At 39.7% G+C, this 20,000-nt stretch overlaps 3 protein-coding genes across 4 annotated transcripts in view; 2 read left to right on the top strand and 1 right to left on the bottom strand.

Moving 5' to 3' along the window:
• The first annotated feature begins 1,212 nt into the window (after positions 1-1,212).
• Positions 1,213-1,959, top strand: LOC137995767 (fork head domain-containing protein L1-like). The gene has a single exon (XM_068841263.1). The coding sequence runs from the start codon at positions 1,213-1,215 to the stop codon at positions 1,957-1,959; it is 747 nt and encodes a 248-aa protein (XP_068697364.1).
• Positions 1,960-9,068: 7,109 nt separating this feature from the next.
• On the top strand, positions 9,069-10,244 carry LOC137995766 (uncharacterized). Its single transcript, XM_068841262.1, has one exon. It carries the CDS (start codon positions 9,069-9,071, stop codon positions 10,242-10,244), a length of 1,176 nt encoding a protein of 391 aa, XP_068697363.1.
• A 4,299-nt stretch (positions 10,245-14,543) lies between these two features.
• LOC137997413 (exocyst complex component 8-like) overlaps positions 14,544-20,000 on the bottom strand; it is a 21,926-nt gene continuing 16,469 nt past the window's right edge. For both annotated transcript variants that reach the window (XM_068843386.1, XM_068843387.1), the window contains exons 14-21: positions 19,800-19,927; positions 18,940-19,070; positions 18,000-18,119; positions 16,979-17,087; positions 16,495-16,589; positions 16,060-16,155; positions 15,654-15,725; positions 14,544-15,012 (exon numbers count right to left, since the gene is read on the bottom strand). In XM_068843386.1, the coding sequence (XP_068699487.1) occupies positions 14,899-15,012; positions 15,654-15,725; positions 16,060-16,155; positions 16,495-16,589; positions 16,979-17,087; positions 18,000-18,119; positions 18,940-19,070; positions 19,800-19,927 (865 nt within the window). In that variant the 3' untranslated portion in view covers positions 14,544-14,898. The remainder of the gene's footprint in view (positions 15,013-15,653; positions 15,726-16,059; positions 16,156-16,494; positions 16,590-16,978; positions 17,088-17,999; positions 18,120-18,939; positions 19,071-19,799; positions 19,928-20,000) is intronic.

Genomic DNA, 20,000 nt, shown 5'->3' with positions numbered 1-20,000 from the left:
CAAGCGTATATGCAGCGTAACGCAATGACAGAAAAAAAAAACTTTAAAAAACCATTTTATGTTTGAAATAACTGATTCTTCAGTGATTGACGGACACACTGACCTTTCGATTAATATTCGGGTGATTTAGACTAATTGCCAAGTTGTTTAGGCTTAAAGACAAATCTTGAACCTGATGATCTCATTTCTGTCTCAACTTGGTCAATGAACTCAGGTGCGGATAAAGGTATTCAACGCTGGCTAAAGGCGCTCGGACGTTTCAAGGCTTTCCACTGCAAGCTTTCCTAGAAATTTTTTGAAACTTTTTTGTCACTAAAAATGTTAATATCTTGGTGGAAACCGGCCCGGATCCTGCGCTTGTTTAGTGAATTGTGTATAATCAGCAGATCAGAAACACTGAATGGTGAGTGGTAACCACTGGATAAATTTTTCCATCCATCGGATGAAAACTTTCAATAAAAATTGAGCTATTCACCTTTTCAGGTATAAAACCTGGTCAAGTATAAAAGGTCATTTTTAGACCAGTTAGTTATCGTTCGACAACTTTGGTCCTTTCTCCTTCCACCAGTATATTCGTGTAGAGTTAGAATCGTTTTTTGTTTCGCAAATTTCCACTTTCTAGGTAATAAAATAGCCAGCACGTGATGAGCAAATTTTACTTGTAGTTAGTGGCTTCCTAGTTTACATTTCTCAGCTGTGAGTTTATTTTTCTCTTGAGCTTAAAACGTATCAATTCCTTGACAGTTTATGATAAGGTTGGACAGCTGCGAATTATTTCACTGGTTTGTTTATGTTTATCAGGAGATACGAGTTTATTTAGTATACGAAGCTTATAAGAAAAACTGCCTAGCTACGACTAGCCTTCTGCTAAAAAGCAACTCTTTCTTTCATGTATGGAAATTAAGGCGTGGATTAGTTACTAGGGTGTTCTAGATGAAGTGGACAAGTCTTAAGTGTGCCATCTGCTTGACCACTAAACTGTTTCGAAACTTATTCCACTTGACCATATTGTATCTATTTTCAGTCAAACTTGTTTTTAAAACACCTGGATTTTACAAAATTGAATCATTATACACCAACTGTAAAACAAAAACAGCTCCAAACATAAGCAACTGTAAAGGAAATTACCCAGGCTTCAGTCCGATATAAATAGCTTGTTCACTCCTGGTATATTCATTTGTGCTCTTGTAATTAACCCGCGAGAGACATATTATGAAGTCGGCAAATTCAATCATTGCTTCAAGGTTTGAGCCTGTACAGAGCAGATTCCTCTCTGCTATCCTGACCCCTAGCAGGTTTTATCTTCCACCAACAATTGCTTTTCCAGTTTCTCCATACAATGTGCCTCATTTAGGAGCCACTTTTATCAATCCAGACCTGTCTTCACTTCATCGCGACAAGGACATGAGAGCATTGACCGCTCATGCTAACCTTTATTGTCAGTCTGCCTTTCAAGGCCTACCCCATCGCAGCAAAAATGAAGACAAACCAACGCAGTCATATATTAGTCTCATTGGAAAGGCAATTCTCAGCTCTCCACTGAAGAAACTTGTCTTAAGTGACATCTATGATTACATACAAACACACTACCCATACTTCAGGAATCGAGGACCGGGATGGAGGAACTCTATCCGGCACAACTTGTCTCTGAATGACTGCTTTGTTAAAATGGGTCGCTCTCCGAACGGTAAGGGACACTTTTGGGCAATAAATCCAGCAAACTACGATGACTTCAGTCGTGGCGACTACAAGAGGAAAAGAGTGTCGAGAAGAAATCGAGAGAGTTTTGTGGCAGAAAATTCGACGGGAGATGGATCAAGAAAGATGGATGAGACAAAGACGAAAAAGAACGATTGCAAGTGTTCATCGATTGAAATTCGTTATAACACTGTCCGCAGTACCAGCGAAGCTGAGAAAAGAGGTTTCTACAGAAAAACTCTTTTGTACAAAAAAGACTAACGTTAAAACGTTAAACTCAATCGGCACTTGTAGTCTACGCGCAACTGAAAGAAAGCTATGAGATGTAACATTAAAAGACTTCATCGAATTCAATACTTTTTTCACAAGATTCAACTGATATTTTCAAACAGATCTGATAAAATACCAAGACAAGGAAGTTAAAGGAGCAGGAAAATTAAGTCCTTATTGTTTCTTCCTCGATCAGTCCTCAATACATCACGGTTACATGCATTTTTTCGTGAGAACGTTACTTTCCTTACTTTTAGTAAATGTTTCAACCTGGCGTCAGCTAATATGTACCCGCTGCTAGGCGAATAAAGTTATCAATCAACCGATAAACAGCTACATCTGCTGAAAAACTTTCGTGTCATTCTTCAACAGGGTGTGTGTATGTGAGGGGAAGGGGGTGGGTAGGGTGTAGGGGGTAGGGAGAACGGGGTAAGGAGATAATTGGATTTGTCCTCCATATAGGATAGTATTTTTCGAAACTAAATTTTTAAACTTTCTCATGCTGGTATTTTCTTTGAACCTCACGCCTTGTCCGCCAAATCCGAAAGAGTGGTTTTATTTTTTGGAATAACTGTCAATGAATGTATCTACCCGCCGTTGACCTGCAGGTTCTTTTATTGAACAATGTGACATTAGTTGCAATGAGATATTCGTTGTTTCTTCCTTTGACTTCTACAAAAGTTATTTGAATATAACGCGATAACACGTAGCGCCAGTTTTACAAATAGACCGAGGATGGGTGTTAAATCCGCTGTCTTGTGGCCATTCTATTTCCTTCAGAAATTAGAAATGGGAAATTTAGAGATAGAAATTGAATGATATTTTCTTTTCGAAGGCAGGGTGGGGCTGGGGAGTGAGGCGTCTAGGGATGGGTCGGTAATAGTTAGCTCTTGTTGCTTGATTTTTGTATGAAAATAGTTGTGAATCTTTCCTTGGTTGATCTCAAGAGATCTTTGACGCCGGAGTACAACACAAAGATGTTGTGAAATATATTAGAGGATACTTACTAAGAACAGAGGAATTTCTGATTGGAGCTTTCAATTGGCGCTTCTGCAAGAAGATTTGCCTTAAAAAAATGAGAAGCCGAGATCGACAAATGGGAAAAAAAGTTCACGTAGACTTTAACAGAAAGTAAATAAACAGATTGAGTAAACCTTTGAAAGTAAATTGTTCATAATATTTACTTTTGATACAGTTTTCTAACTCTTACGGTCAGGACTTAAATTCAACCAGATGACGCAACGTTCTCCTGTGAACATTTTAAGACCTAGCCTAACGAGAATATGGAATACATGTGTGCTAATAGTCTCTAATGCAACACTAGGTTTGTGGGATATCAGTGGACTTTCTTCCTTGATGCGCCTGCAGTAAATATAATCCTCTTTAATCGATATCCTGACGAAACAACACAAGTTTTCAAGTAAAGCCTGAAAAACGGGTTTTGAACAGCTATGAAGCCACTGATGTTGGGAGCTGATAAAAAGGACGGGGTTGCTCGTCGTACCATTTAAGGGTTAAACTGAAGCGGTTTTAATGCCTCTTAGGGTTTTTAGTCTCAAAAGGTCCACAGCGAGAGCCTTAGCGGTACCTTTTAGGGTATTGAACCGAAAAATTATGACAGGAGACATTTGACAATTAACTAATTTCAAGAGATTATCAAGGTATAATCCCTTGCTAATTTTTAATTTTCTAATTAAAACCCATAATTTGGTACCTCTTAAGGGTGAAAAGGACTGGATCTTGGCACCTCTTAGGAGCTCTTTTCAAAATTGCCGACGAGCACCCCCTTCCTTTTTATATGGGAGTCCCTCCCCCGGTGGGGTTGGGAGCTGGTCATTTGTGGGTTTTAAATGTTCCGAATGAATGAATGAATCAACGAAGGAAATGATATATGAAATTAATCATATATCATATATTGAACCGCAGTTGAATATATGATTCATTTCATATATCATTTCGTTCAATGGCCGAATTGCGGTTAGTTTGTAATTCATAACTCTATTTAAAGTTGGACAATTTCGCATGATCTAGATCGCCTCCTTTATTTTCCTTTTGATTTTCTTGGTCCCCTGGTCAAGACCCAGTCAATCACATGGTTGGGTTGGTGTTCCCGTATAACGGGTGTTATTTGCTTATGATGTTCAGCCAATCTCTTCAGTCTCGGGAGTCACAGCTGTCTCTCCAACTGTAATATTTCCTACAGCGAATTTCAAAAAAATGTCATACACTAGTGATACTCCGATCTTCTTTTTAATGGGATCTTGTACTTTGAATTTACCAACAGCGACACCAGGCTTATTTCAAATGAGGCTAAATATAATTTAGGCAAAGTTAAAACCAAGCCAATGCAGCGGTGTTGCCTGGGATACTTGAGGGGGGGGGGGGGGGGGGGGGGTGCCAGGGAGGTTTGCAGGGGCATTGCCATGTGCTTTGGCTTGAGTTGCCTTTTCGCTTTTCGCTTGCTTGCTTCTTTACCCTCCCTCCCTCCCTCCCATATTTTGGGGTAAGTAGCTATACTCCACACACTGGTTTCTCTCAGTGATGTATTGACGGGTGCCTGGAAGGTGGACTGTGGCTCGGTTGCCATGGTGACCTCCTTGCTGCTGAAGAGAGTGCTGTCTCCTCCCTTGCTACCTTTACGACTCCTACCCTCCAAAATATTGGCGTGGTGTTTTAACAAGATCTTGACACCTTATCGTCTTGGGCCAGTACCTGGCAAATGAATTTTAACCTAGCGAAATGTAAAATTTCGTCAATTATCAGGCTCTTAGCCAGTTACAGATTCTGTAACAGCGTTCTAGGATCAGTCTCTCATCATAAATAAGTAAACGTTATTTTGCGGGGTACCTGTTCCACAGGCATCCCACGGAGTGAAGCGAACCATTGTCTTGCAGCTTTAAAGGACGTTCGCGCGACAATCTTCCCACATTGAAATTTGTTTCATTTCTCGCCTAAACTTAGGTCATAAATTGTTTATTCCAAAAATGAAAAAACATTGGGGGTCACCGACTTTGCTTCGGAGAAAAAGGCAAGGGAAAATGCATAGCCATCACAACGAGATATAGCCTCATCCACTCATTCGTCGAAAAGCATAAAAATAATATGTTAGAGGGAAAGTTTGTCCACAGAAACACAGGAATAGGTTTTAAGATAATTCCATACCGCTTGGTATGTGTAAACAGTAGAGTTAATCCTCAAGGAGCGTTTTCGCAAGCGTCACCATTTGTAACCACCAACATCTTTTATCGTGATTTTTTTTTCATTTCATCATACTTTTTAGATTGCAAAAAGAGTAAGTGATTCATATCTTAAAAAATAGTGGTCACCGATGATCTAAACGTGTGAAAGGGATGTGATGCCGGGTAGTAGCCAAAACGCTGGGCCGGGGTGTCTTTTTTTGTTTCACTTTTTGTCGTTCAATTCTCCTGTACTGTTATTTTCGAATGACCGGCATTTGTCCTTCATTTATAATAGAAAAAAAAAATGTAAAAAATAAAGGAACCTACGGAAGCTATGAAAGCTCTTAAGGGACATCCTAATTTTTTTTCTAAAGTGGACTTTGTTGTTTTGGGTTTTAAAATCGAAGTTGGTTCTTGCGAGCATCTGAGTTTGTCTTTCCAAAAAAATCGGAGTTTGTTTTTCGAAAATTAAGCGAATTTCCGTGATTGGAGTTTATGGAATATACGTCAAAAAGGACTAAGCGAGTCTTCATTGTCTCTAGGAGTTATTGTATATTCCCCACAAAAGCTCCCATTCCAGTCGGAAATTCTCTTTATTTCGAAAAAAAAAGACACCCCGACCCCGGCCCCGGGTTTTGGCTACTACGGAGATGCTGCGAAGCTCTTGGAAAAATTCGTTTGTCACCTTTTTGCGTGACCTGTCGGGGAAGGACTGGAACCCAAGTTCGATGAAAGGTTTTAGTAAAAAAAAAACGTTCTCGAGAATAGCAACGAAGTTTCAAGCAGGTGTTATCTTTATTTGGTTAGTGTTTTGTATCATATCTCTCCCTTGCCGTCATGCTCATCTTCTGGAGTGTTGTTTTTGTGAAATATATTGTCCGGCTGTTTCCTCGTAGGTCCACACTATTCAAGTGGCTGCTCTATTTTCATGAAAGTTAAGGAAAATAATTTCAAAGACATGCATTCATTTTTAACTAAGAAGTTCGTAGCGTATTAAATTTACGCAACGTCGCTGACTAAAACTTTCAGCCACTTCTCGATTAGCTACCTATTCCAATCCCTTCTCTTTAACGTTTGATGATGTTGGAAATAAATGTGCCATTATTACCTCTTTGGATGGAAAATCAATACACTTCTTGCAGTGGCATCAATCAGGTATACTGAAGATTAAAGATACCTTCGATACCCAGCGAAATTGCTTCTTGACCTTTAATGCATTTTTCAATAAGTTTAATGTTAGTTGCAATTTTTTACAATATTTCGGTCTAATTAACTCTATTCCGCAAAGTTGGAAAACGCTCCGTCATAGCACATGCGACCAAAGTTCCACAGTACAAGTCAGAATAAAAGAAATGACTTGTAAAAAACTGTATACTAGACTGCTATCTCTTCAACATTCCCCTCCAATAACCTCAGGGTTGACGTAAAGGTTAATTTAGCATGTGTTGTCTAGAAATAAAGCATTAGGCTTCATTACTTATACAGCTGTAAACTTTTGTCGAGACAGGTTAGGAAATGACAAGATAGTTTCGTTTTTGGATCATGTTCGCAAAAGGATAGGTTCTGCTTTGTTGACATTATGTTCAAAGTTTACTTTAAAGATGAATAAAACAGTGGAGTCTATCTAAGCGCTATGTCCTTGAAATGTTTAAATTCTTCATAGCAGGAACAGAAACGTTTTCCAGATTTGTTATAGTAACTGCCCATATCTGGACCAAGCTTTTTCCGTTAACTCAAATACGTAAAAAAGTGAACAATGTGATCCAGTGAACACGCGAAAAAGCGTGCAGAACGTCGCAAAAAGGAAAATAAACCCGAATAATTTTCAGTGTATGAATTGGTAGCAACAATCCGTGTTTTACAAATCCATGTTTTACAAATCCATGTTTTACAAATCGACCTTTTACAAATCCATGTTTTACAAATCCACCATTTTTAACAAATCCATGTTTTACAAATCCAGTCCATGTTTTACAAATCCAATCCAGTCTATATTTTACAATATGCCGGTTTCACTAGCTCGAAGAACGAGTCTCGTCTTTAATTTGTTTTAAGCGTGGTCAGCGCATCGGTTATATTAAGTCGAACGGTCAGTTTAAGCTTTGTCTGTCTACCGAGCGTGGTTCTACCCTTCAGGTACAGTTGTGTTTGCGTTTTCTTTTGCCGTCTCGAATTTGTTATAGTTGTTTCCGTGCGATGTTTTACTTTGCTAGTGACCACATGTCTTCTCAGGCTATATACCCAAGACTTCTACCATTGCACTACAATAATAGACAATACCAAAACAATATCGTGCACTGTTAGAACTACATATTACACAAGGACGGATCTGTCTCGTCGTACGAACGTGTGAGGACCTGTGAGCCAAAGGGCCTCTGCTGGTATGACTTCTGGGTGACCCCTTAAATGGTCTTAATGACCCCCCAACTTGAAAAAAATTCTCTGGAACGGTGCACGTACCACAGGCAACCCAGTGTACCCTCACGGAGGGTCTAGTTAGTGATAGTTGCAGTCGTAACCAGTGATTGTGTGTAATGTATTAATAAAATAATATATAGATTTAGCCAAGCCTAAAAGCGGAGCTCCCTGGTTATTTATTCTTACTACCTGTAGGGTTTGTGAAAATAAAAGGTTTCAAATTGTTCGCGTTTTGATGTTTCCGGTTGCTGCTTTCATAATTAAATCATTTTCTTTACTTTCTTCTATAGAAAAATTCATTGCCTAACTAGCGAATTCCACGGTAAATTCTACGCTAAAAACCGATATCGCAGGAATCACGAAGCGATGAGTGCGACATCGGTTTTTCCATTGAAATTTACTTTGAAATTCACCAATTTGGCAGTACATTTTTTCTTGAATCGCATGAGTTTTAAGAGAAAACAAGCACACCCTCAGCGAGCAAATGGAAAGATAAAAAAGCTAATTCAGAGTCAACTGTCAATAGCCAGCGAATAGGAATCACGCTAAAAATAGAAGCCACAAAACAACTTTGTTAGTTCAAGGTCAAAGAAGAGTTTTGCTGATGTACTTTATTTCACTTTATCTCTGAAAACAAGATCATTCACATTTTGATGTATTTCAATGAAACACGCCAGGTTGGCTTGGTACGAGAATCGGCAAAATACGGCAATGCAACCAAGAAAGGACGAACTTCAAACACGATCTGCTCCAACACTTAAATAACGTTTGGGTGCTTTACACAAACTCCTAAAAACACAAGCTAGTGAGACTCCCCTCTAATTTTACAAGAACCAATTGCGAATACGTGTTTATCACATAAGGGTAAAATTTGCTTGTCACTGTCGGGGCAAAAAGATTAAAAAAGCACTTGTTCGCTCGCATTTTAGAGCAAAACAAACAAACAAATCAACTTTTTCTTTATGTCAAAAAGAGTACAGATAATTGTTATTTAATTCCACTTGACAAAAAAAATTGATTTTCATTCCTGAACAAAGGAAAAACCGATTAAACCACCTTCTAAAAACACGCATCCACTTTAAATAACGCATCCGTAAAAATAACAAAGGGTTTAGTGTCCAAGGAAAGAATTTGTGGACTAACTTCTTCCGTCAAGTATGAGCTATTACTGGTATTCTGTTTTGTCGTTGTCATTCTCTTTCGCTCTCCTTTCGTTTCTGTTTTAGTCATAGGTCCTCCAGGCATCATGTCACCTTATCAGAGCTTCCAAAGATATGCAAGAAAGTGCAATACAGAGAAAAAAGCAGCTCTAAGTAAATTAAAAATAAACACTCAGCTTTAAGGACGTTCGCGCCCATTTTTTTTTCGCGCCTGTCACGCATACGTCATGCATCGCAGACCACGAAGGTAAAAATTCAATGATCAGTTTCCAAAAGGACGTAAAAGCAGCAATTTTGTAACAATCTTAATGAAGAGAACAAGACTTTTAAATTTGAAAAAGGCATGTTTCGGCAACTCCTGTGCCATCATCATCAGCCTACTGACGAGGAGCTCGATATCCTGAAATTTGGTCTCTCACACTCCATATACCCACCGAAAGTCAACAAAAGCGATGTATATGTAGCGTTTGAGCAGATACACTATCTAGCGTCCAAGAAAATCAAGAACAAGAACTTATCCGGACAATTGGTATCAGAGCTCTCTCATCTTTGTCACTCGTATGTTTCTTCGTATCAACCATCACCCAGAGATCTCAAGAAGCATAAGGTGTTAAAAAATCCACGCAAGAATAAGAATATTGTTCTCCTGAAACCCGACATAGGAAATGGCGTTGTAATTCTGGACCGCAGGGACTACGATCTTGGAATCCAAAATATCATACAGGATCGCTCGAAATTTAAACCACTGTCACAAGACCCAACCTTACAGAGGGAAGGTAAACTGCAACGTCCACTAAGAAAGTTCAATAAGAAGGGACACTTTGAGGATGATGACTATAGCAGAATCTATCCTAAAGGATCAAACCCGGCTCGAATTTATGGCCTCCTCAAGATGCGCAAACCACGGCAGCAGGGTGCGGTCCCTCTTTTCCGGCCGATCGTCTCTTCCATCGGGGCCTACAATTACAATCTGGCCAAGTACCTGTGTAATTTATTGACACCCCTCATTCCCGCTGAGTTCTGCGTTGAGGATTCGTTCTCTATCGTTAATGAAATCCAAAAACTGTCAATGCACAACAAGTTCATGGTGTCGTTTGATGTGGAAATCCTTTTCACGAACATTCCTCTAGAGGAAAGTATAGATTTAGCTGTTAGTTATATCACTCAGTATACCAATACCACTTTTTCAACTAAGGAGCTTAAAGATCTTTTACACATAGCCACAGCCCAATCTCACTTTTCTTTCTACGGTTCTTTTTATGATCAAATTGATGGGGTAGCTATGGGGTCCCCCCTCGCACCAGTATTGGCCAATCTTTTTATGGGTCATCATGAGAGGGAGTGGTTACAAAATTTCGGTCTTACGGAGGTTTTGTTCTACCGACGGTACGTCGACAACACCTTTTGTCTATTTCACTCTGAAGCCGATGCGGTGCAGTTTTTTCATTACCTTAACAGCAGGCATATAAATATACGGTTCACCATGGAAAAGGAATCTGAAACAGGTTGCCTTTTTTAGATGTCCTCATTGACAACAATCAGGTCCCTGTTCTCACCACGGTGTTTCGCAAATCCACCTTTATTGGCCTCCTTATGAATTTCACTAGCTTTACATCATACTCGTATAAGTTAGGCTTAATTAGAACTCTTATAGATAGAGCGTATAAGATTAATAGTACTTGGCTAGGATTCCATCAAGAAACAACTAAGATAAGGGATTTTTTACTCAAAAATTCTTATCCAGCGTTGTTTATAGATTTAATTGTGCAGGCTGCGGTGCCTGTTATGTTGGCGAGACTTCCCGACACATTTGCACACGCATAAACGAGCACTTAAATATGGATAGGGCCTCTCACATTTTTAAGCATTTACAGGGGTCACCCGGGTGTCGGGCACTTTGTTCGAGCGAATGCTTTGTTGTCATAGATCAAGCAACAACACGGACACAATTAAAAATCAAGGAGGCATTGCACATTCTTTGGGACAAACCCTCCCTAAATCAACAATTGTTTCATGTACATCTTAATCTCTCTTTGTAATCAGTTGTTGTATCACATCATTGTTATTCTAATTTTCCGCTATATATTGTACATCATTGTTATTGCATCCACAAACTGATGATGGCACAGGAGTTGCCGAAACATGTCTTTTTTCAAATTTAAAGTCTTGTTCTCTTCATCAATGATCAGTACTTGAAATAAAATCGTCCAAATCATGAATGCATCAATCCAAAGCTGAATGGCAACAGGCCGATTCTGGAAATGGCCATCACGGAAAAAGGCATAACGCAAAGAGGCATAACACAAAGAGCCATAACGCAAACAGCCATAACGCAAAGAGGCATAACGCAAATAGGCATAACGCAAATAGTCAAAACGTAATAAGGAATAACGCAAAGAGGCATAACGTAAAAAGGCATAAGGCAGAAAGGAATAACGCAGCAAAGCATAACGCAAATATTCACAACACAAAAGGCATAACGTAAAATAGCCATAACGCAAAGGCCCTTTGAAGAATGGAGACTAGCTGTGTACTCCGTAAATAATTTCCGCTCTAAAAAAACGTCTAATGATTGTTCAAGGGAAAGATCATATAATCGCTATCGAACTTTTTCGTCCTGTGTAAGTTATGCCTCTGCGTTATGGCTCTGCGTTATGCCTCATTGTGTTATCCTTTTTGCGCTATGGCCATTTGCGTAATGCGTCTTTGCGTGATGCCTTTTGCGTGATACCTACTTGCGTTATGCCTCTTTCGCGTTGTGCCTTTTTGCGTTATGCCTCTCGGCGTTATGTCTCTTTCCGTGATGGCCATTTGCAGAATCGGCTTGTTGCCATCCAGATTTGGATTGATGCATTCATGCATGATTTGGACGATTTTATTTCAAATACTGATCATTGAATTTTGTCATAGATATACCTCCATAGCAAACAAATGTGCAAACATTTTCCACAAGAATGGAACGTGAAAGCATGTGGCATTATGGGATAGCTGTAGCCTGCGAGCAAGCTCTCTTTCGGGGTGGGTGGGCGGGCGAGGAGAGAGAGAGAGCTTGCGATCATGTCTCGTAAATTTGAATTCCGCCTCCAGTATCCCCCGCATTATCTAAGCGTTTGAGCTGTCAAAATCTGACTAATCAGATCTCACCGGAAATATGAACCCAATGTAAATAAACATTGTGCAAGGATTTCCCCGGAACCGCATGGCCAACAACACTCCGAAGAAGCTTTGTTTAGGAAGGAAACCAAATGCTGAAAGTCCTAATGATTATTGTAGATGTTAAAAACAGTTGACAGGCCTACACGTGGTCTGGTTAAATTTCTGTTGCCTTTGTCATAATTACATATTTGAATGGATGCCTCTTTTAGGCGGCTCCTGTAGTATTCATTTAGCAATGGTTTTTGCCCTTTACATTTGAATCTCTCTACTGCTGTGTGATACGTTTTCTTCCAAGAAAATAGTTGGTCTCGAAAGTAATGTTTTTACTTTCTTGGTGTTGATTTTCTCAGAAGTAATGTGAATGTGACCTTATGGCGTCTCGCTTTTGCGCCAATTTAATTTTAGGCTCGACCGATATATTCATCGGCGGTGGAAGCGAGTGATCTTCTGTTCTTAAATGTTTGACCCGGGCCCGGGTTCATTTTGTTTTTTTTTTAATTCTTTCACTCGTTCTTCTGACTTCTTCTGCGTGTTTTGGTTTGTGGCCATGGTCAATAGCTGTCCTCCTTGAACCTCTGGAGTTAATTCGTTCTCGTCGATGCTCTTTTGATATTTGATGCCGATGTCTTTAGGTCGCTTTTTTGTCGAGGCATTAAGATATAGTACGTCATCACCTGATCAAATTGGCCAATCAGCATTTCGCGTCCACTTTTTGGACGCAGATATTCAAATTTACGAGACATGATCGCAAGCTCTCTCTCTCTCCTCGCCCGCCCACCCACCCCGAAAGAGAGCTTGCTCGCAGGCTAGGATAGCTGTGGACCCAGGTCTTCTCGGAAATGTCACGCAATGGCGTGACAGTGCGAATAGACAATCGCTCAATTACTCTCTTGAATGCTCGGTGACCCCCATTTTTCTTTCCGTAGATCACTTCCTTTCCTGATTTTGTCCATTTAACAAAAAACAAAAAAAATCTGTACGAGAGGTTACAAATATTTCGCCTTTTATGCTCTCGTGCGACCGAAGTTTTCTTTCTTAGACTAATATGTGTCGTTTTTCAAGGTCTATTTCACCTCAGAAAAAGACATCAGCTGCAAAGGTTTGTTAAGTTATATTAGTTACGTTGAATTGAGTACGTTTACCTGATCTAAATTTCACTAATGTAGCTTTTTTATTGCTGACAGTAAGCTAAGATCGTCTTAAAATAACGCAAGCTTCTAAAAGTGCACCTCCTGATCTCGAAAACGAGCACGGTGACCCCCCATTACCTTTCTTCGTGGCAAGTTTAAAAAAATCTTGCTTGACTTGAATAACTGAGTAGCCAGGAGAGTGGACCACAGATATCATGATATGTCAAACTGAATTGAAACCAGCGAAAAATGCAGAAAGAAAACATCTTCCAAACAGTTTTCCACCTGAACAGGAAAACCATTGACTGTGCAAGAACTTTCGATGATGTAGTATGGTCTTGTAGCCGCGTCGAGCCACAGAAAGCTCGCGAAAAATGAAGCCTCGCTTATGTTCAGGTGAGTTAACCTGGCCTGAGCCTGCAATCCAATCGAAAACCAGTACCTGGTCAGCGGTCAACTTTTAAAAAAGCTGGCTCCAAGCTTGAGCCCGCGATATGGTCACGTGTACTGGTCAGCGGATACCTTGTTTTGACAGGTGTCAATTGATCAAAAGATGGATGTCCAATATCAAAGATGTATGCTGTAAACTAGCATGATACTGGTCACATTGGCATACATGGAGGGGTGGACGTACGGACGTACACTCGCACGTACGGTTGATGACGTCATGGCTATAAAACCAAGATTTCTCGCATCGATGGGTTACCATATTCGGTGCTCCTCGCGCGCGCGCCAAACGGAGCTCCGCTAATAATAATAATAATAATAATAATAATAATAAAATTCAATAGGTAAAAAATAACAGTGAATTAGGCATAGCTGAAAACTGTTCGGCCACCTTAATACACATGGAGTTGCGTGACAACAAAGAGCTCATTTGGCTGATGAAGACTGTGTGACAGTCAAGAGTTTCGATTTCTGCATTTCTGTAAGACTTTGAGGAATAATAGAGAGATTAAACAACGTGAAACGGCAAACGCGAAACAGTGGACTGTCGCTTGTCATAAAAGCATGAAAATGATGTTATTCTAATTTTGAAAAGCTTATTCATATCTGCTGTTAACAGGCAAGAAATGAGCTTTAATTAAACAAGTTTCTTCTATTTTTGGCAAAATGCAAATTTTAGTAAGGCGTTTGCCGTACACGCAAGGCGTAATCTCTCTAATTACTAGCTTCCAACGTCAAATAGAGGTGAATAGCAGTGGACATTTCATCAACACTAAGGCAAATAATTGTTTTAGTACATTCCACATAAGTTGAATAATCAGTCGCATTTGTCGATACATTTGTCCTTCGGTAACCGGAGAGAAACGGGAAGCTATTTTCGTTCTCTTCAAGCTAGCCAATCAGAAAGCGCGGAAAACAATATTCACTAATTGTGTGGTATATGCTAACGACTTTTATTCTACGGAGGCAGGACCTAAAAAAAATCTGGGATTTCACTCGCTATAACAACACTTTTAATGTTAAGATTTACACGCCAGGGAATTGCAATCAAAAGAGCCAACAGTTCAAATGATCAAGAGATCAAGTCAGGCAAGAAAAGGAATGTGTATTTAATTTACAACTCTGTACAAGATAAATATATTTTTGGTTGAGAATCTTTGCTTAGGCTCACACACCACAATGTAATGTTAATTTAACGATAACTTTTAACTTTTATTTTAGGGGCACAAAATGTTCAGTTTTCGTCTTACAACACCATCTTCAAAATCTCCGACTTAAACGTCGAACTGCCCTGCTTGGAATTTATTTATTTATTACGTCCTTTAACATGAAAAGTTCAAGACGTAACTAAAATGGACCTGTGATTTTTTTGTACAGTATGTTAGAGAATGGTGTCTTCAGGATTATGCTGCCAGATATCAATTTAAAGAAGCCCTTCTGTTAGCTAGTAGCAGCTTGTCCTTCAGCTTCAGATGGATCAGTGCTGGGAGAAATGGCTTGTAACCTCTTCAGTTCGTGTTGTATTTTCAGGAATCTATTCTGACTGCCACCCACCTACAAACCAAGCAGAAAAAGGGGAACAAACAAAAAAGCAAAACGAAAAAGGCTGAAGGATGTGACTGTGCAATAACAAATCTTGGTGACGTTGTTTGCACCTACACATAGCCATGGTTTGTTGCATTTTGGAGAAACATTTAGGAATCAGAGAAACCTTCACCTCAATAAATTGCTACCGCATGTGAACACCTTAATATTAAATTGATACTGCTAAAGACATACAAACATACAAAGGTGGGCCCATTTCCATCAGTAGGGCTAACGCTCACATGGTTCATATGGGATAGAAATCTAGCACTTCACATTTCACTCTATTCAGTTAACTCTGTTTAAAATATAAGTGCTTCACGGCCAACGTTTGTATAAACGTAACCTTTCCTTGTACTTGTACATGTTCATTGCCGTGACTTTAACATCTTCAGTTCCCACGGCCTGCTCCAGTCTGACCTTGTAGCTCAGTCGGTAGACGGCGGAGATCTAACCCGAAGGTCGTGGGTTCAATTCCCACCCTGGTTAGAGTTTTTCTCTGTCCTTGTGTGGGCCCATTTCCATCAGTAGGGCTAACGCTCACAGGGTTCATATGGGATAGAAATCTAGCACTTCACATTACACTCTATTCAGTTAACTCTGATACTAACCTTGAGTCTCCTTTTAACGAGTGGAAGAATGGTTTCCAAAACAAACGAGGCATTCTTGAGAATAAAATCTTGCTATAGTGGAAAACAAAACACGTCAACTAAAACACGAAAATGACTTATACATGTAAGTCAGGTAACCATTCATGATTCATCGCTGTCATGTTACGGCAAATGAAACCGTCGTTGGAAGAGAACGTAGTTTCCTTGATGGGAAGCTAAAGATTAGCTACAACAAATTAATCTGATGAACCACAAAAAAAGCAACAAACACTGAGATAGTGTTATTAGTCGCCACGAACACCGGACATTTGCGCGTAAACATTTAAACTTAAAAACACTGAACGTCTACTCTATCCAAATCACTTGCTCCTTAAATTTTATTGTTGCAAACCAAAACTTAGCGTACCTGGTTGGAATAACGGCCAGACTTCAGAATACCCTCAAAAAGTACAACTTGATTTTCGAACAAGTCCGCAATACAATTCACAAACGTCTGTTGTAGCTAAAAAGCAGACAAAACCTCTCGTTCATCAAACCAGCAAAATATCAAGGTAGTCAATCTTTTAGGTCGACGATGATGATAATAGCATATCGCAAGAGCCATAATGGGCTCTTGCATATCGTTAATGATGATAATAGCATATTTCTATCGTTAAGAAAAAGTTGCGTTTCCAAATGAAAACGGATACGTGTGGACGGGTCTAAGCTCATTTTTTGTTGCATATTTTTTGTACCCACTGACTGCTTTCTGCACGAATCCCGAGAGCCGTTGGAATAGCTGTGTCTTCATCAAGAGTAGAGTGTTGATAATAAACAACTTCCTGTCTAGGACTGTAGTTACCTGTGGGGTGTTGACGTTTAACCCATCTGCCAAATATCCCAAGACTCCTTTAGTAAATGTCACAGTAGAATTGCTTAGCTCTACCTTGCTGCCACCTAAAACAACATTGTGATGTTTTAAGAAATTTTTATCTCAGAAGTGCTGACTTGCAGCTAGGAATTTTCACATCTAAGTTAATTAGTTAAAACTGATGGAAGGAATCTCGATTCGTCGCAACTGAGGACCATCGAACGGAGAAGAAAACGATAGTTTAGGACTAAAATTCAACAACTACATGTTGATAAGACTCTGTAAAAGAAACTGTAATGGTAGGGGAAAAAAGAAAGTCCGTCATGTCGTTTTAAGGTGTTTTGAGAGTTTAAGAGTTGGTAAGTTACAATGATATGAAAATGTCAATTAAGACGAACTGTTTTGTTCTGTAAAAGGTAGCTCTGCGATACGCATTAGTAATGATACGGCAAAACACAGCTCAACAGAGACTTACCAACACAATAATTATGGAAATCGTCAACGCCGCAACTTTCCATCTCTCCACACAGCGTGGTCAGTTGATCTCTTTGTCCTTCAAAGTCTATTGGTGACCAGTTCCCTTCCTAAAATCATTTTTAAAATTTCTTTCTTGACTAGTTTCCCTTGGAATCAATGAGTTCACATACACCCGTGAACGAAGACATGAGACAAAAGAGTGCCATTACAAGGCCCTGTTATTATGGGACTTTTGTAGAAAAGCGTACACGGGAACGCGCAGTTGTGGAAAAAAAAAACTAAAGCTGAAGACAATGGCTTTTATTTACCATTCTCCGGCTGCAAAAATGTTATCATAAAAATCAACGAAAAAAGATTCCTATCCTAAAAGCTGATAAAATACATGTGTAGTTATACTACTAATTTACTCAATATGTCAAAACTTAGGAAGTCATTCACACTAAAATATCTGGCCTTCCATATCGGAATAAAGTTTATTCAGCCAACAAACTAATCCGAAGGTCGTGGGTTAAATTCCCACAATGGTCAGAGTTTTTCTCTGTCCTTGTGTGGGCCCATTTCCATTAGTAGGGCTAACGCTCACATGGTTCATATGGGGTAGAAAACTAGCGCTACACATTTCACTCTAATCAGTTAAGTCTGTTCAAATTAAAGTGCTACACGGCCAACGTTTGCAAAAACGTAATCCTTGCTTGTACTTGTACGTGTTCATTGTCATGACTTTAACATCGTCCGTTCCCACGGCCGGCTCCCGTCTGACCTTGTAGCTCAGTCGGTGGAGCAGCGGTGATCTAACCCGAAGGTCGTGGGTTCAATTCCCACTTGGTCAGAGTTTTTCTCTGTCCTTGTGTGGGCCCATTTCCATTAGCAGGGCTAACCCTCACATGCGGGTGATGGTTCATATGGGGTAGAAATATAGCACTTCACATTACACTCTAATCAGTTACGTCTGTTCAAATATAGGTGCTACACGGCCAACGTTTCCAAAAACGTAATCCTTCCTTGAACAAGCAACAAACCTTTGCCTTGTGTCTTGCAAACTTGATCATTTGGTCTCTGGTGTCCAGTAATGCTGTTACGATATCCCTCTCCAGCATTTCCTGCATTGAGAATGTCAAGTCCAGTCCAATTTCATGTAGCTAAAGAAAAAGCAAAATGTCAGTTATCAAGGAATATATATTTCTAATTGGATTGTCCGGCTCAGTGAAGTTCTGGAACGACTCACTCATTTACACATACGCCTGAGAAAATGCAGACTTAAAACGAGGCTCAAAATGATGACAATGCGATGATAAAATTAAATTCAGGCTCTTAAAGCCATCGCGTTTTGGAGGGAAAAAGGGTAAGCACTAAAATGACTTAAAAAGTTGTGAGTGTAATTCACAAAGGCATTACACAATAAGTATAAAGCTCCGTGCAAACGGGCGCGACAACTTGGAATTTTTGGGTCGGCAGATGTTGAATGGTGTTGGTAGTGGTGTCCGAAGGCATGCCAAAACTCCCAACAATGTAAGGACGTGCAGTGTATTATGGGAAGGATACGACCCATAAGAATTTGTAAACTAATGTGTTGCTATCTCCATGGAGACCATACGTAATGCGTGTGCGTGGCTTCAACAACGTTGGAAAAACTGCAAATGGATCCAACCTTGCTGCGCTACGCTTCTAAGATCACGGAACAAAAAAATGTTGGGAGGCGTTGACTCAAAATTTTGACCAGTCTGACTTCGTGCAGCAACTCCCAGCAACACTTTTACTATCAGATTGCAATAAATTCTGGGAACTAGCACAATCTCGATTCATCTCATAATGCAACACTGAGTTTAAAGGAGAGATTTCGTTTCATATGGCACCATATAACAAAAACACTTTTGCGATATGATCGTAATAAAGGTCTCGGTAAATCTTATCAGCATAAACCGACATGAGAACTACTAATTACTGGTTTGAATATGTTACCTTTTCACACTGTTGTTTGGCCATACTGACACACACACCAACGGCCGCTAAACTCATCTCACCACGGAACACTTGACATGAAAAGCGCGTCACAAAATGCTTAAGTTCGGAATTTGCCCATACCACAAAAGCTGCTTGAAAAAAAAGCAATAAAGCAAGCAACTGCCACGTCAAGGTATGCAGACAACAAGAAAACCAATCAAACTTAAAGACATTCACAACAATATACAACTCTTTTAAGAAAATAAAAGACCGGATATCCGAATGCGACGCACGTGTGGTTCCTCGGGAGGCAAAAAGAAGCTTTGGATGGATTTGGATAAATCACTGTGTTAATAGGGAACCTTGTACTGTGTACACAATTATTCAGGCTCCGACATGAGGTAAAACGGAGTGAAGAGCTCGTTCTTGCACTGTCGTCCGCTTTCTTATTTCCGAGATCCCATACATCGCCGGCAACCAATTCCCAGGGGTTTCCCTGTTTCTTACAGAGTCAGGAATCAAGAAGTTCCCAAACCTGACCCTTTCTAGATCTTATGACCAAATATATTCCTCATCCACATAGCTACATAGATTCATCTTGAAATTATGAAATTTCCTTACAGTATACAGACATGCGAAAAATACGAAATTATTCAGGCACCAATCGAACCTATCCGCATTCCATTACGCTTCCGATCGAATAATTCTTCAGTAAAGTATTACTGAACGAGCTGCAGGAGACTGATCGAAAAAAGTTGGCGGGACAACCAGCCAGCGACATAACTATAAAAACTGTAATACCAAAGTAAGGACATACTCAAGGAAATTCATAGTCAATGTGTTATTCGTAAACTAAAGTTACATCTGCCTTCACTGACCTGAGCTGAAGCCTCTATTACTTGCAAACACTTGATCGAACTCTTTGCCAGTTTCAATAATGCTGCTAAAAAAGGCGCTTGAAAGTTTTGCAATGTAGAGTGCAGTAGCTCCTTCAATCTTAAGTTGTCTTTGAAACAAGAAAACAACAACACGAATAAAACAACGGCTAGCCGCCAATTGAGTCGCGCTACATTTAATAC

This window comes from Montipora foliosa, chromosome 3, assembly GCF_036669935.1.
Source record: "Montipora foliosa isolate CH-2021 chromosome 3, ASM3666993v2, whole genome shotgun sequence".
NCBI classification, from domain to species: Eukaryota; Metazoa; Cnidaria; class Anthozoa; order Scleractinia; family Acroporidae; genus Montipora; species Montipora foliosa.
The sequence above is the reverse complement of the archived record's forward strand: the minus strand, read 5'-3'. Positions and strand labels throughout refer to the sequence as shown.

Coding starts and splice junctions, on each gene's coding strand:
- LOC137995767 (XM_068841263.1), top strand. CDS start 1,213: ATGAAGTCGGCAAATTCAATCATTGCTTCAAGGTTTGAGCCTGTACAG.
- LOC137995766 (XM_068841262.1), top strand. CDS start 9,069: ATGTTTCGGCAACTCCTGTGCCATCATCATCAGCCTACTGACGAGGAG.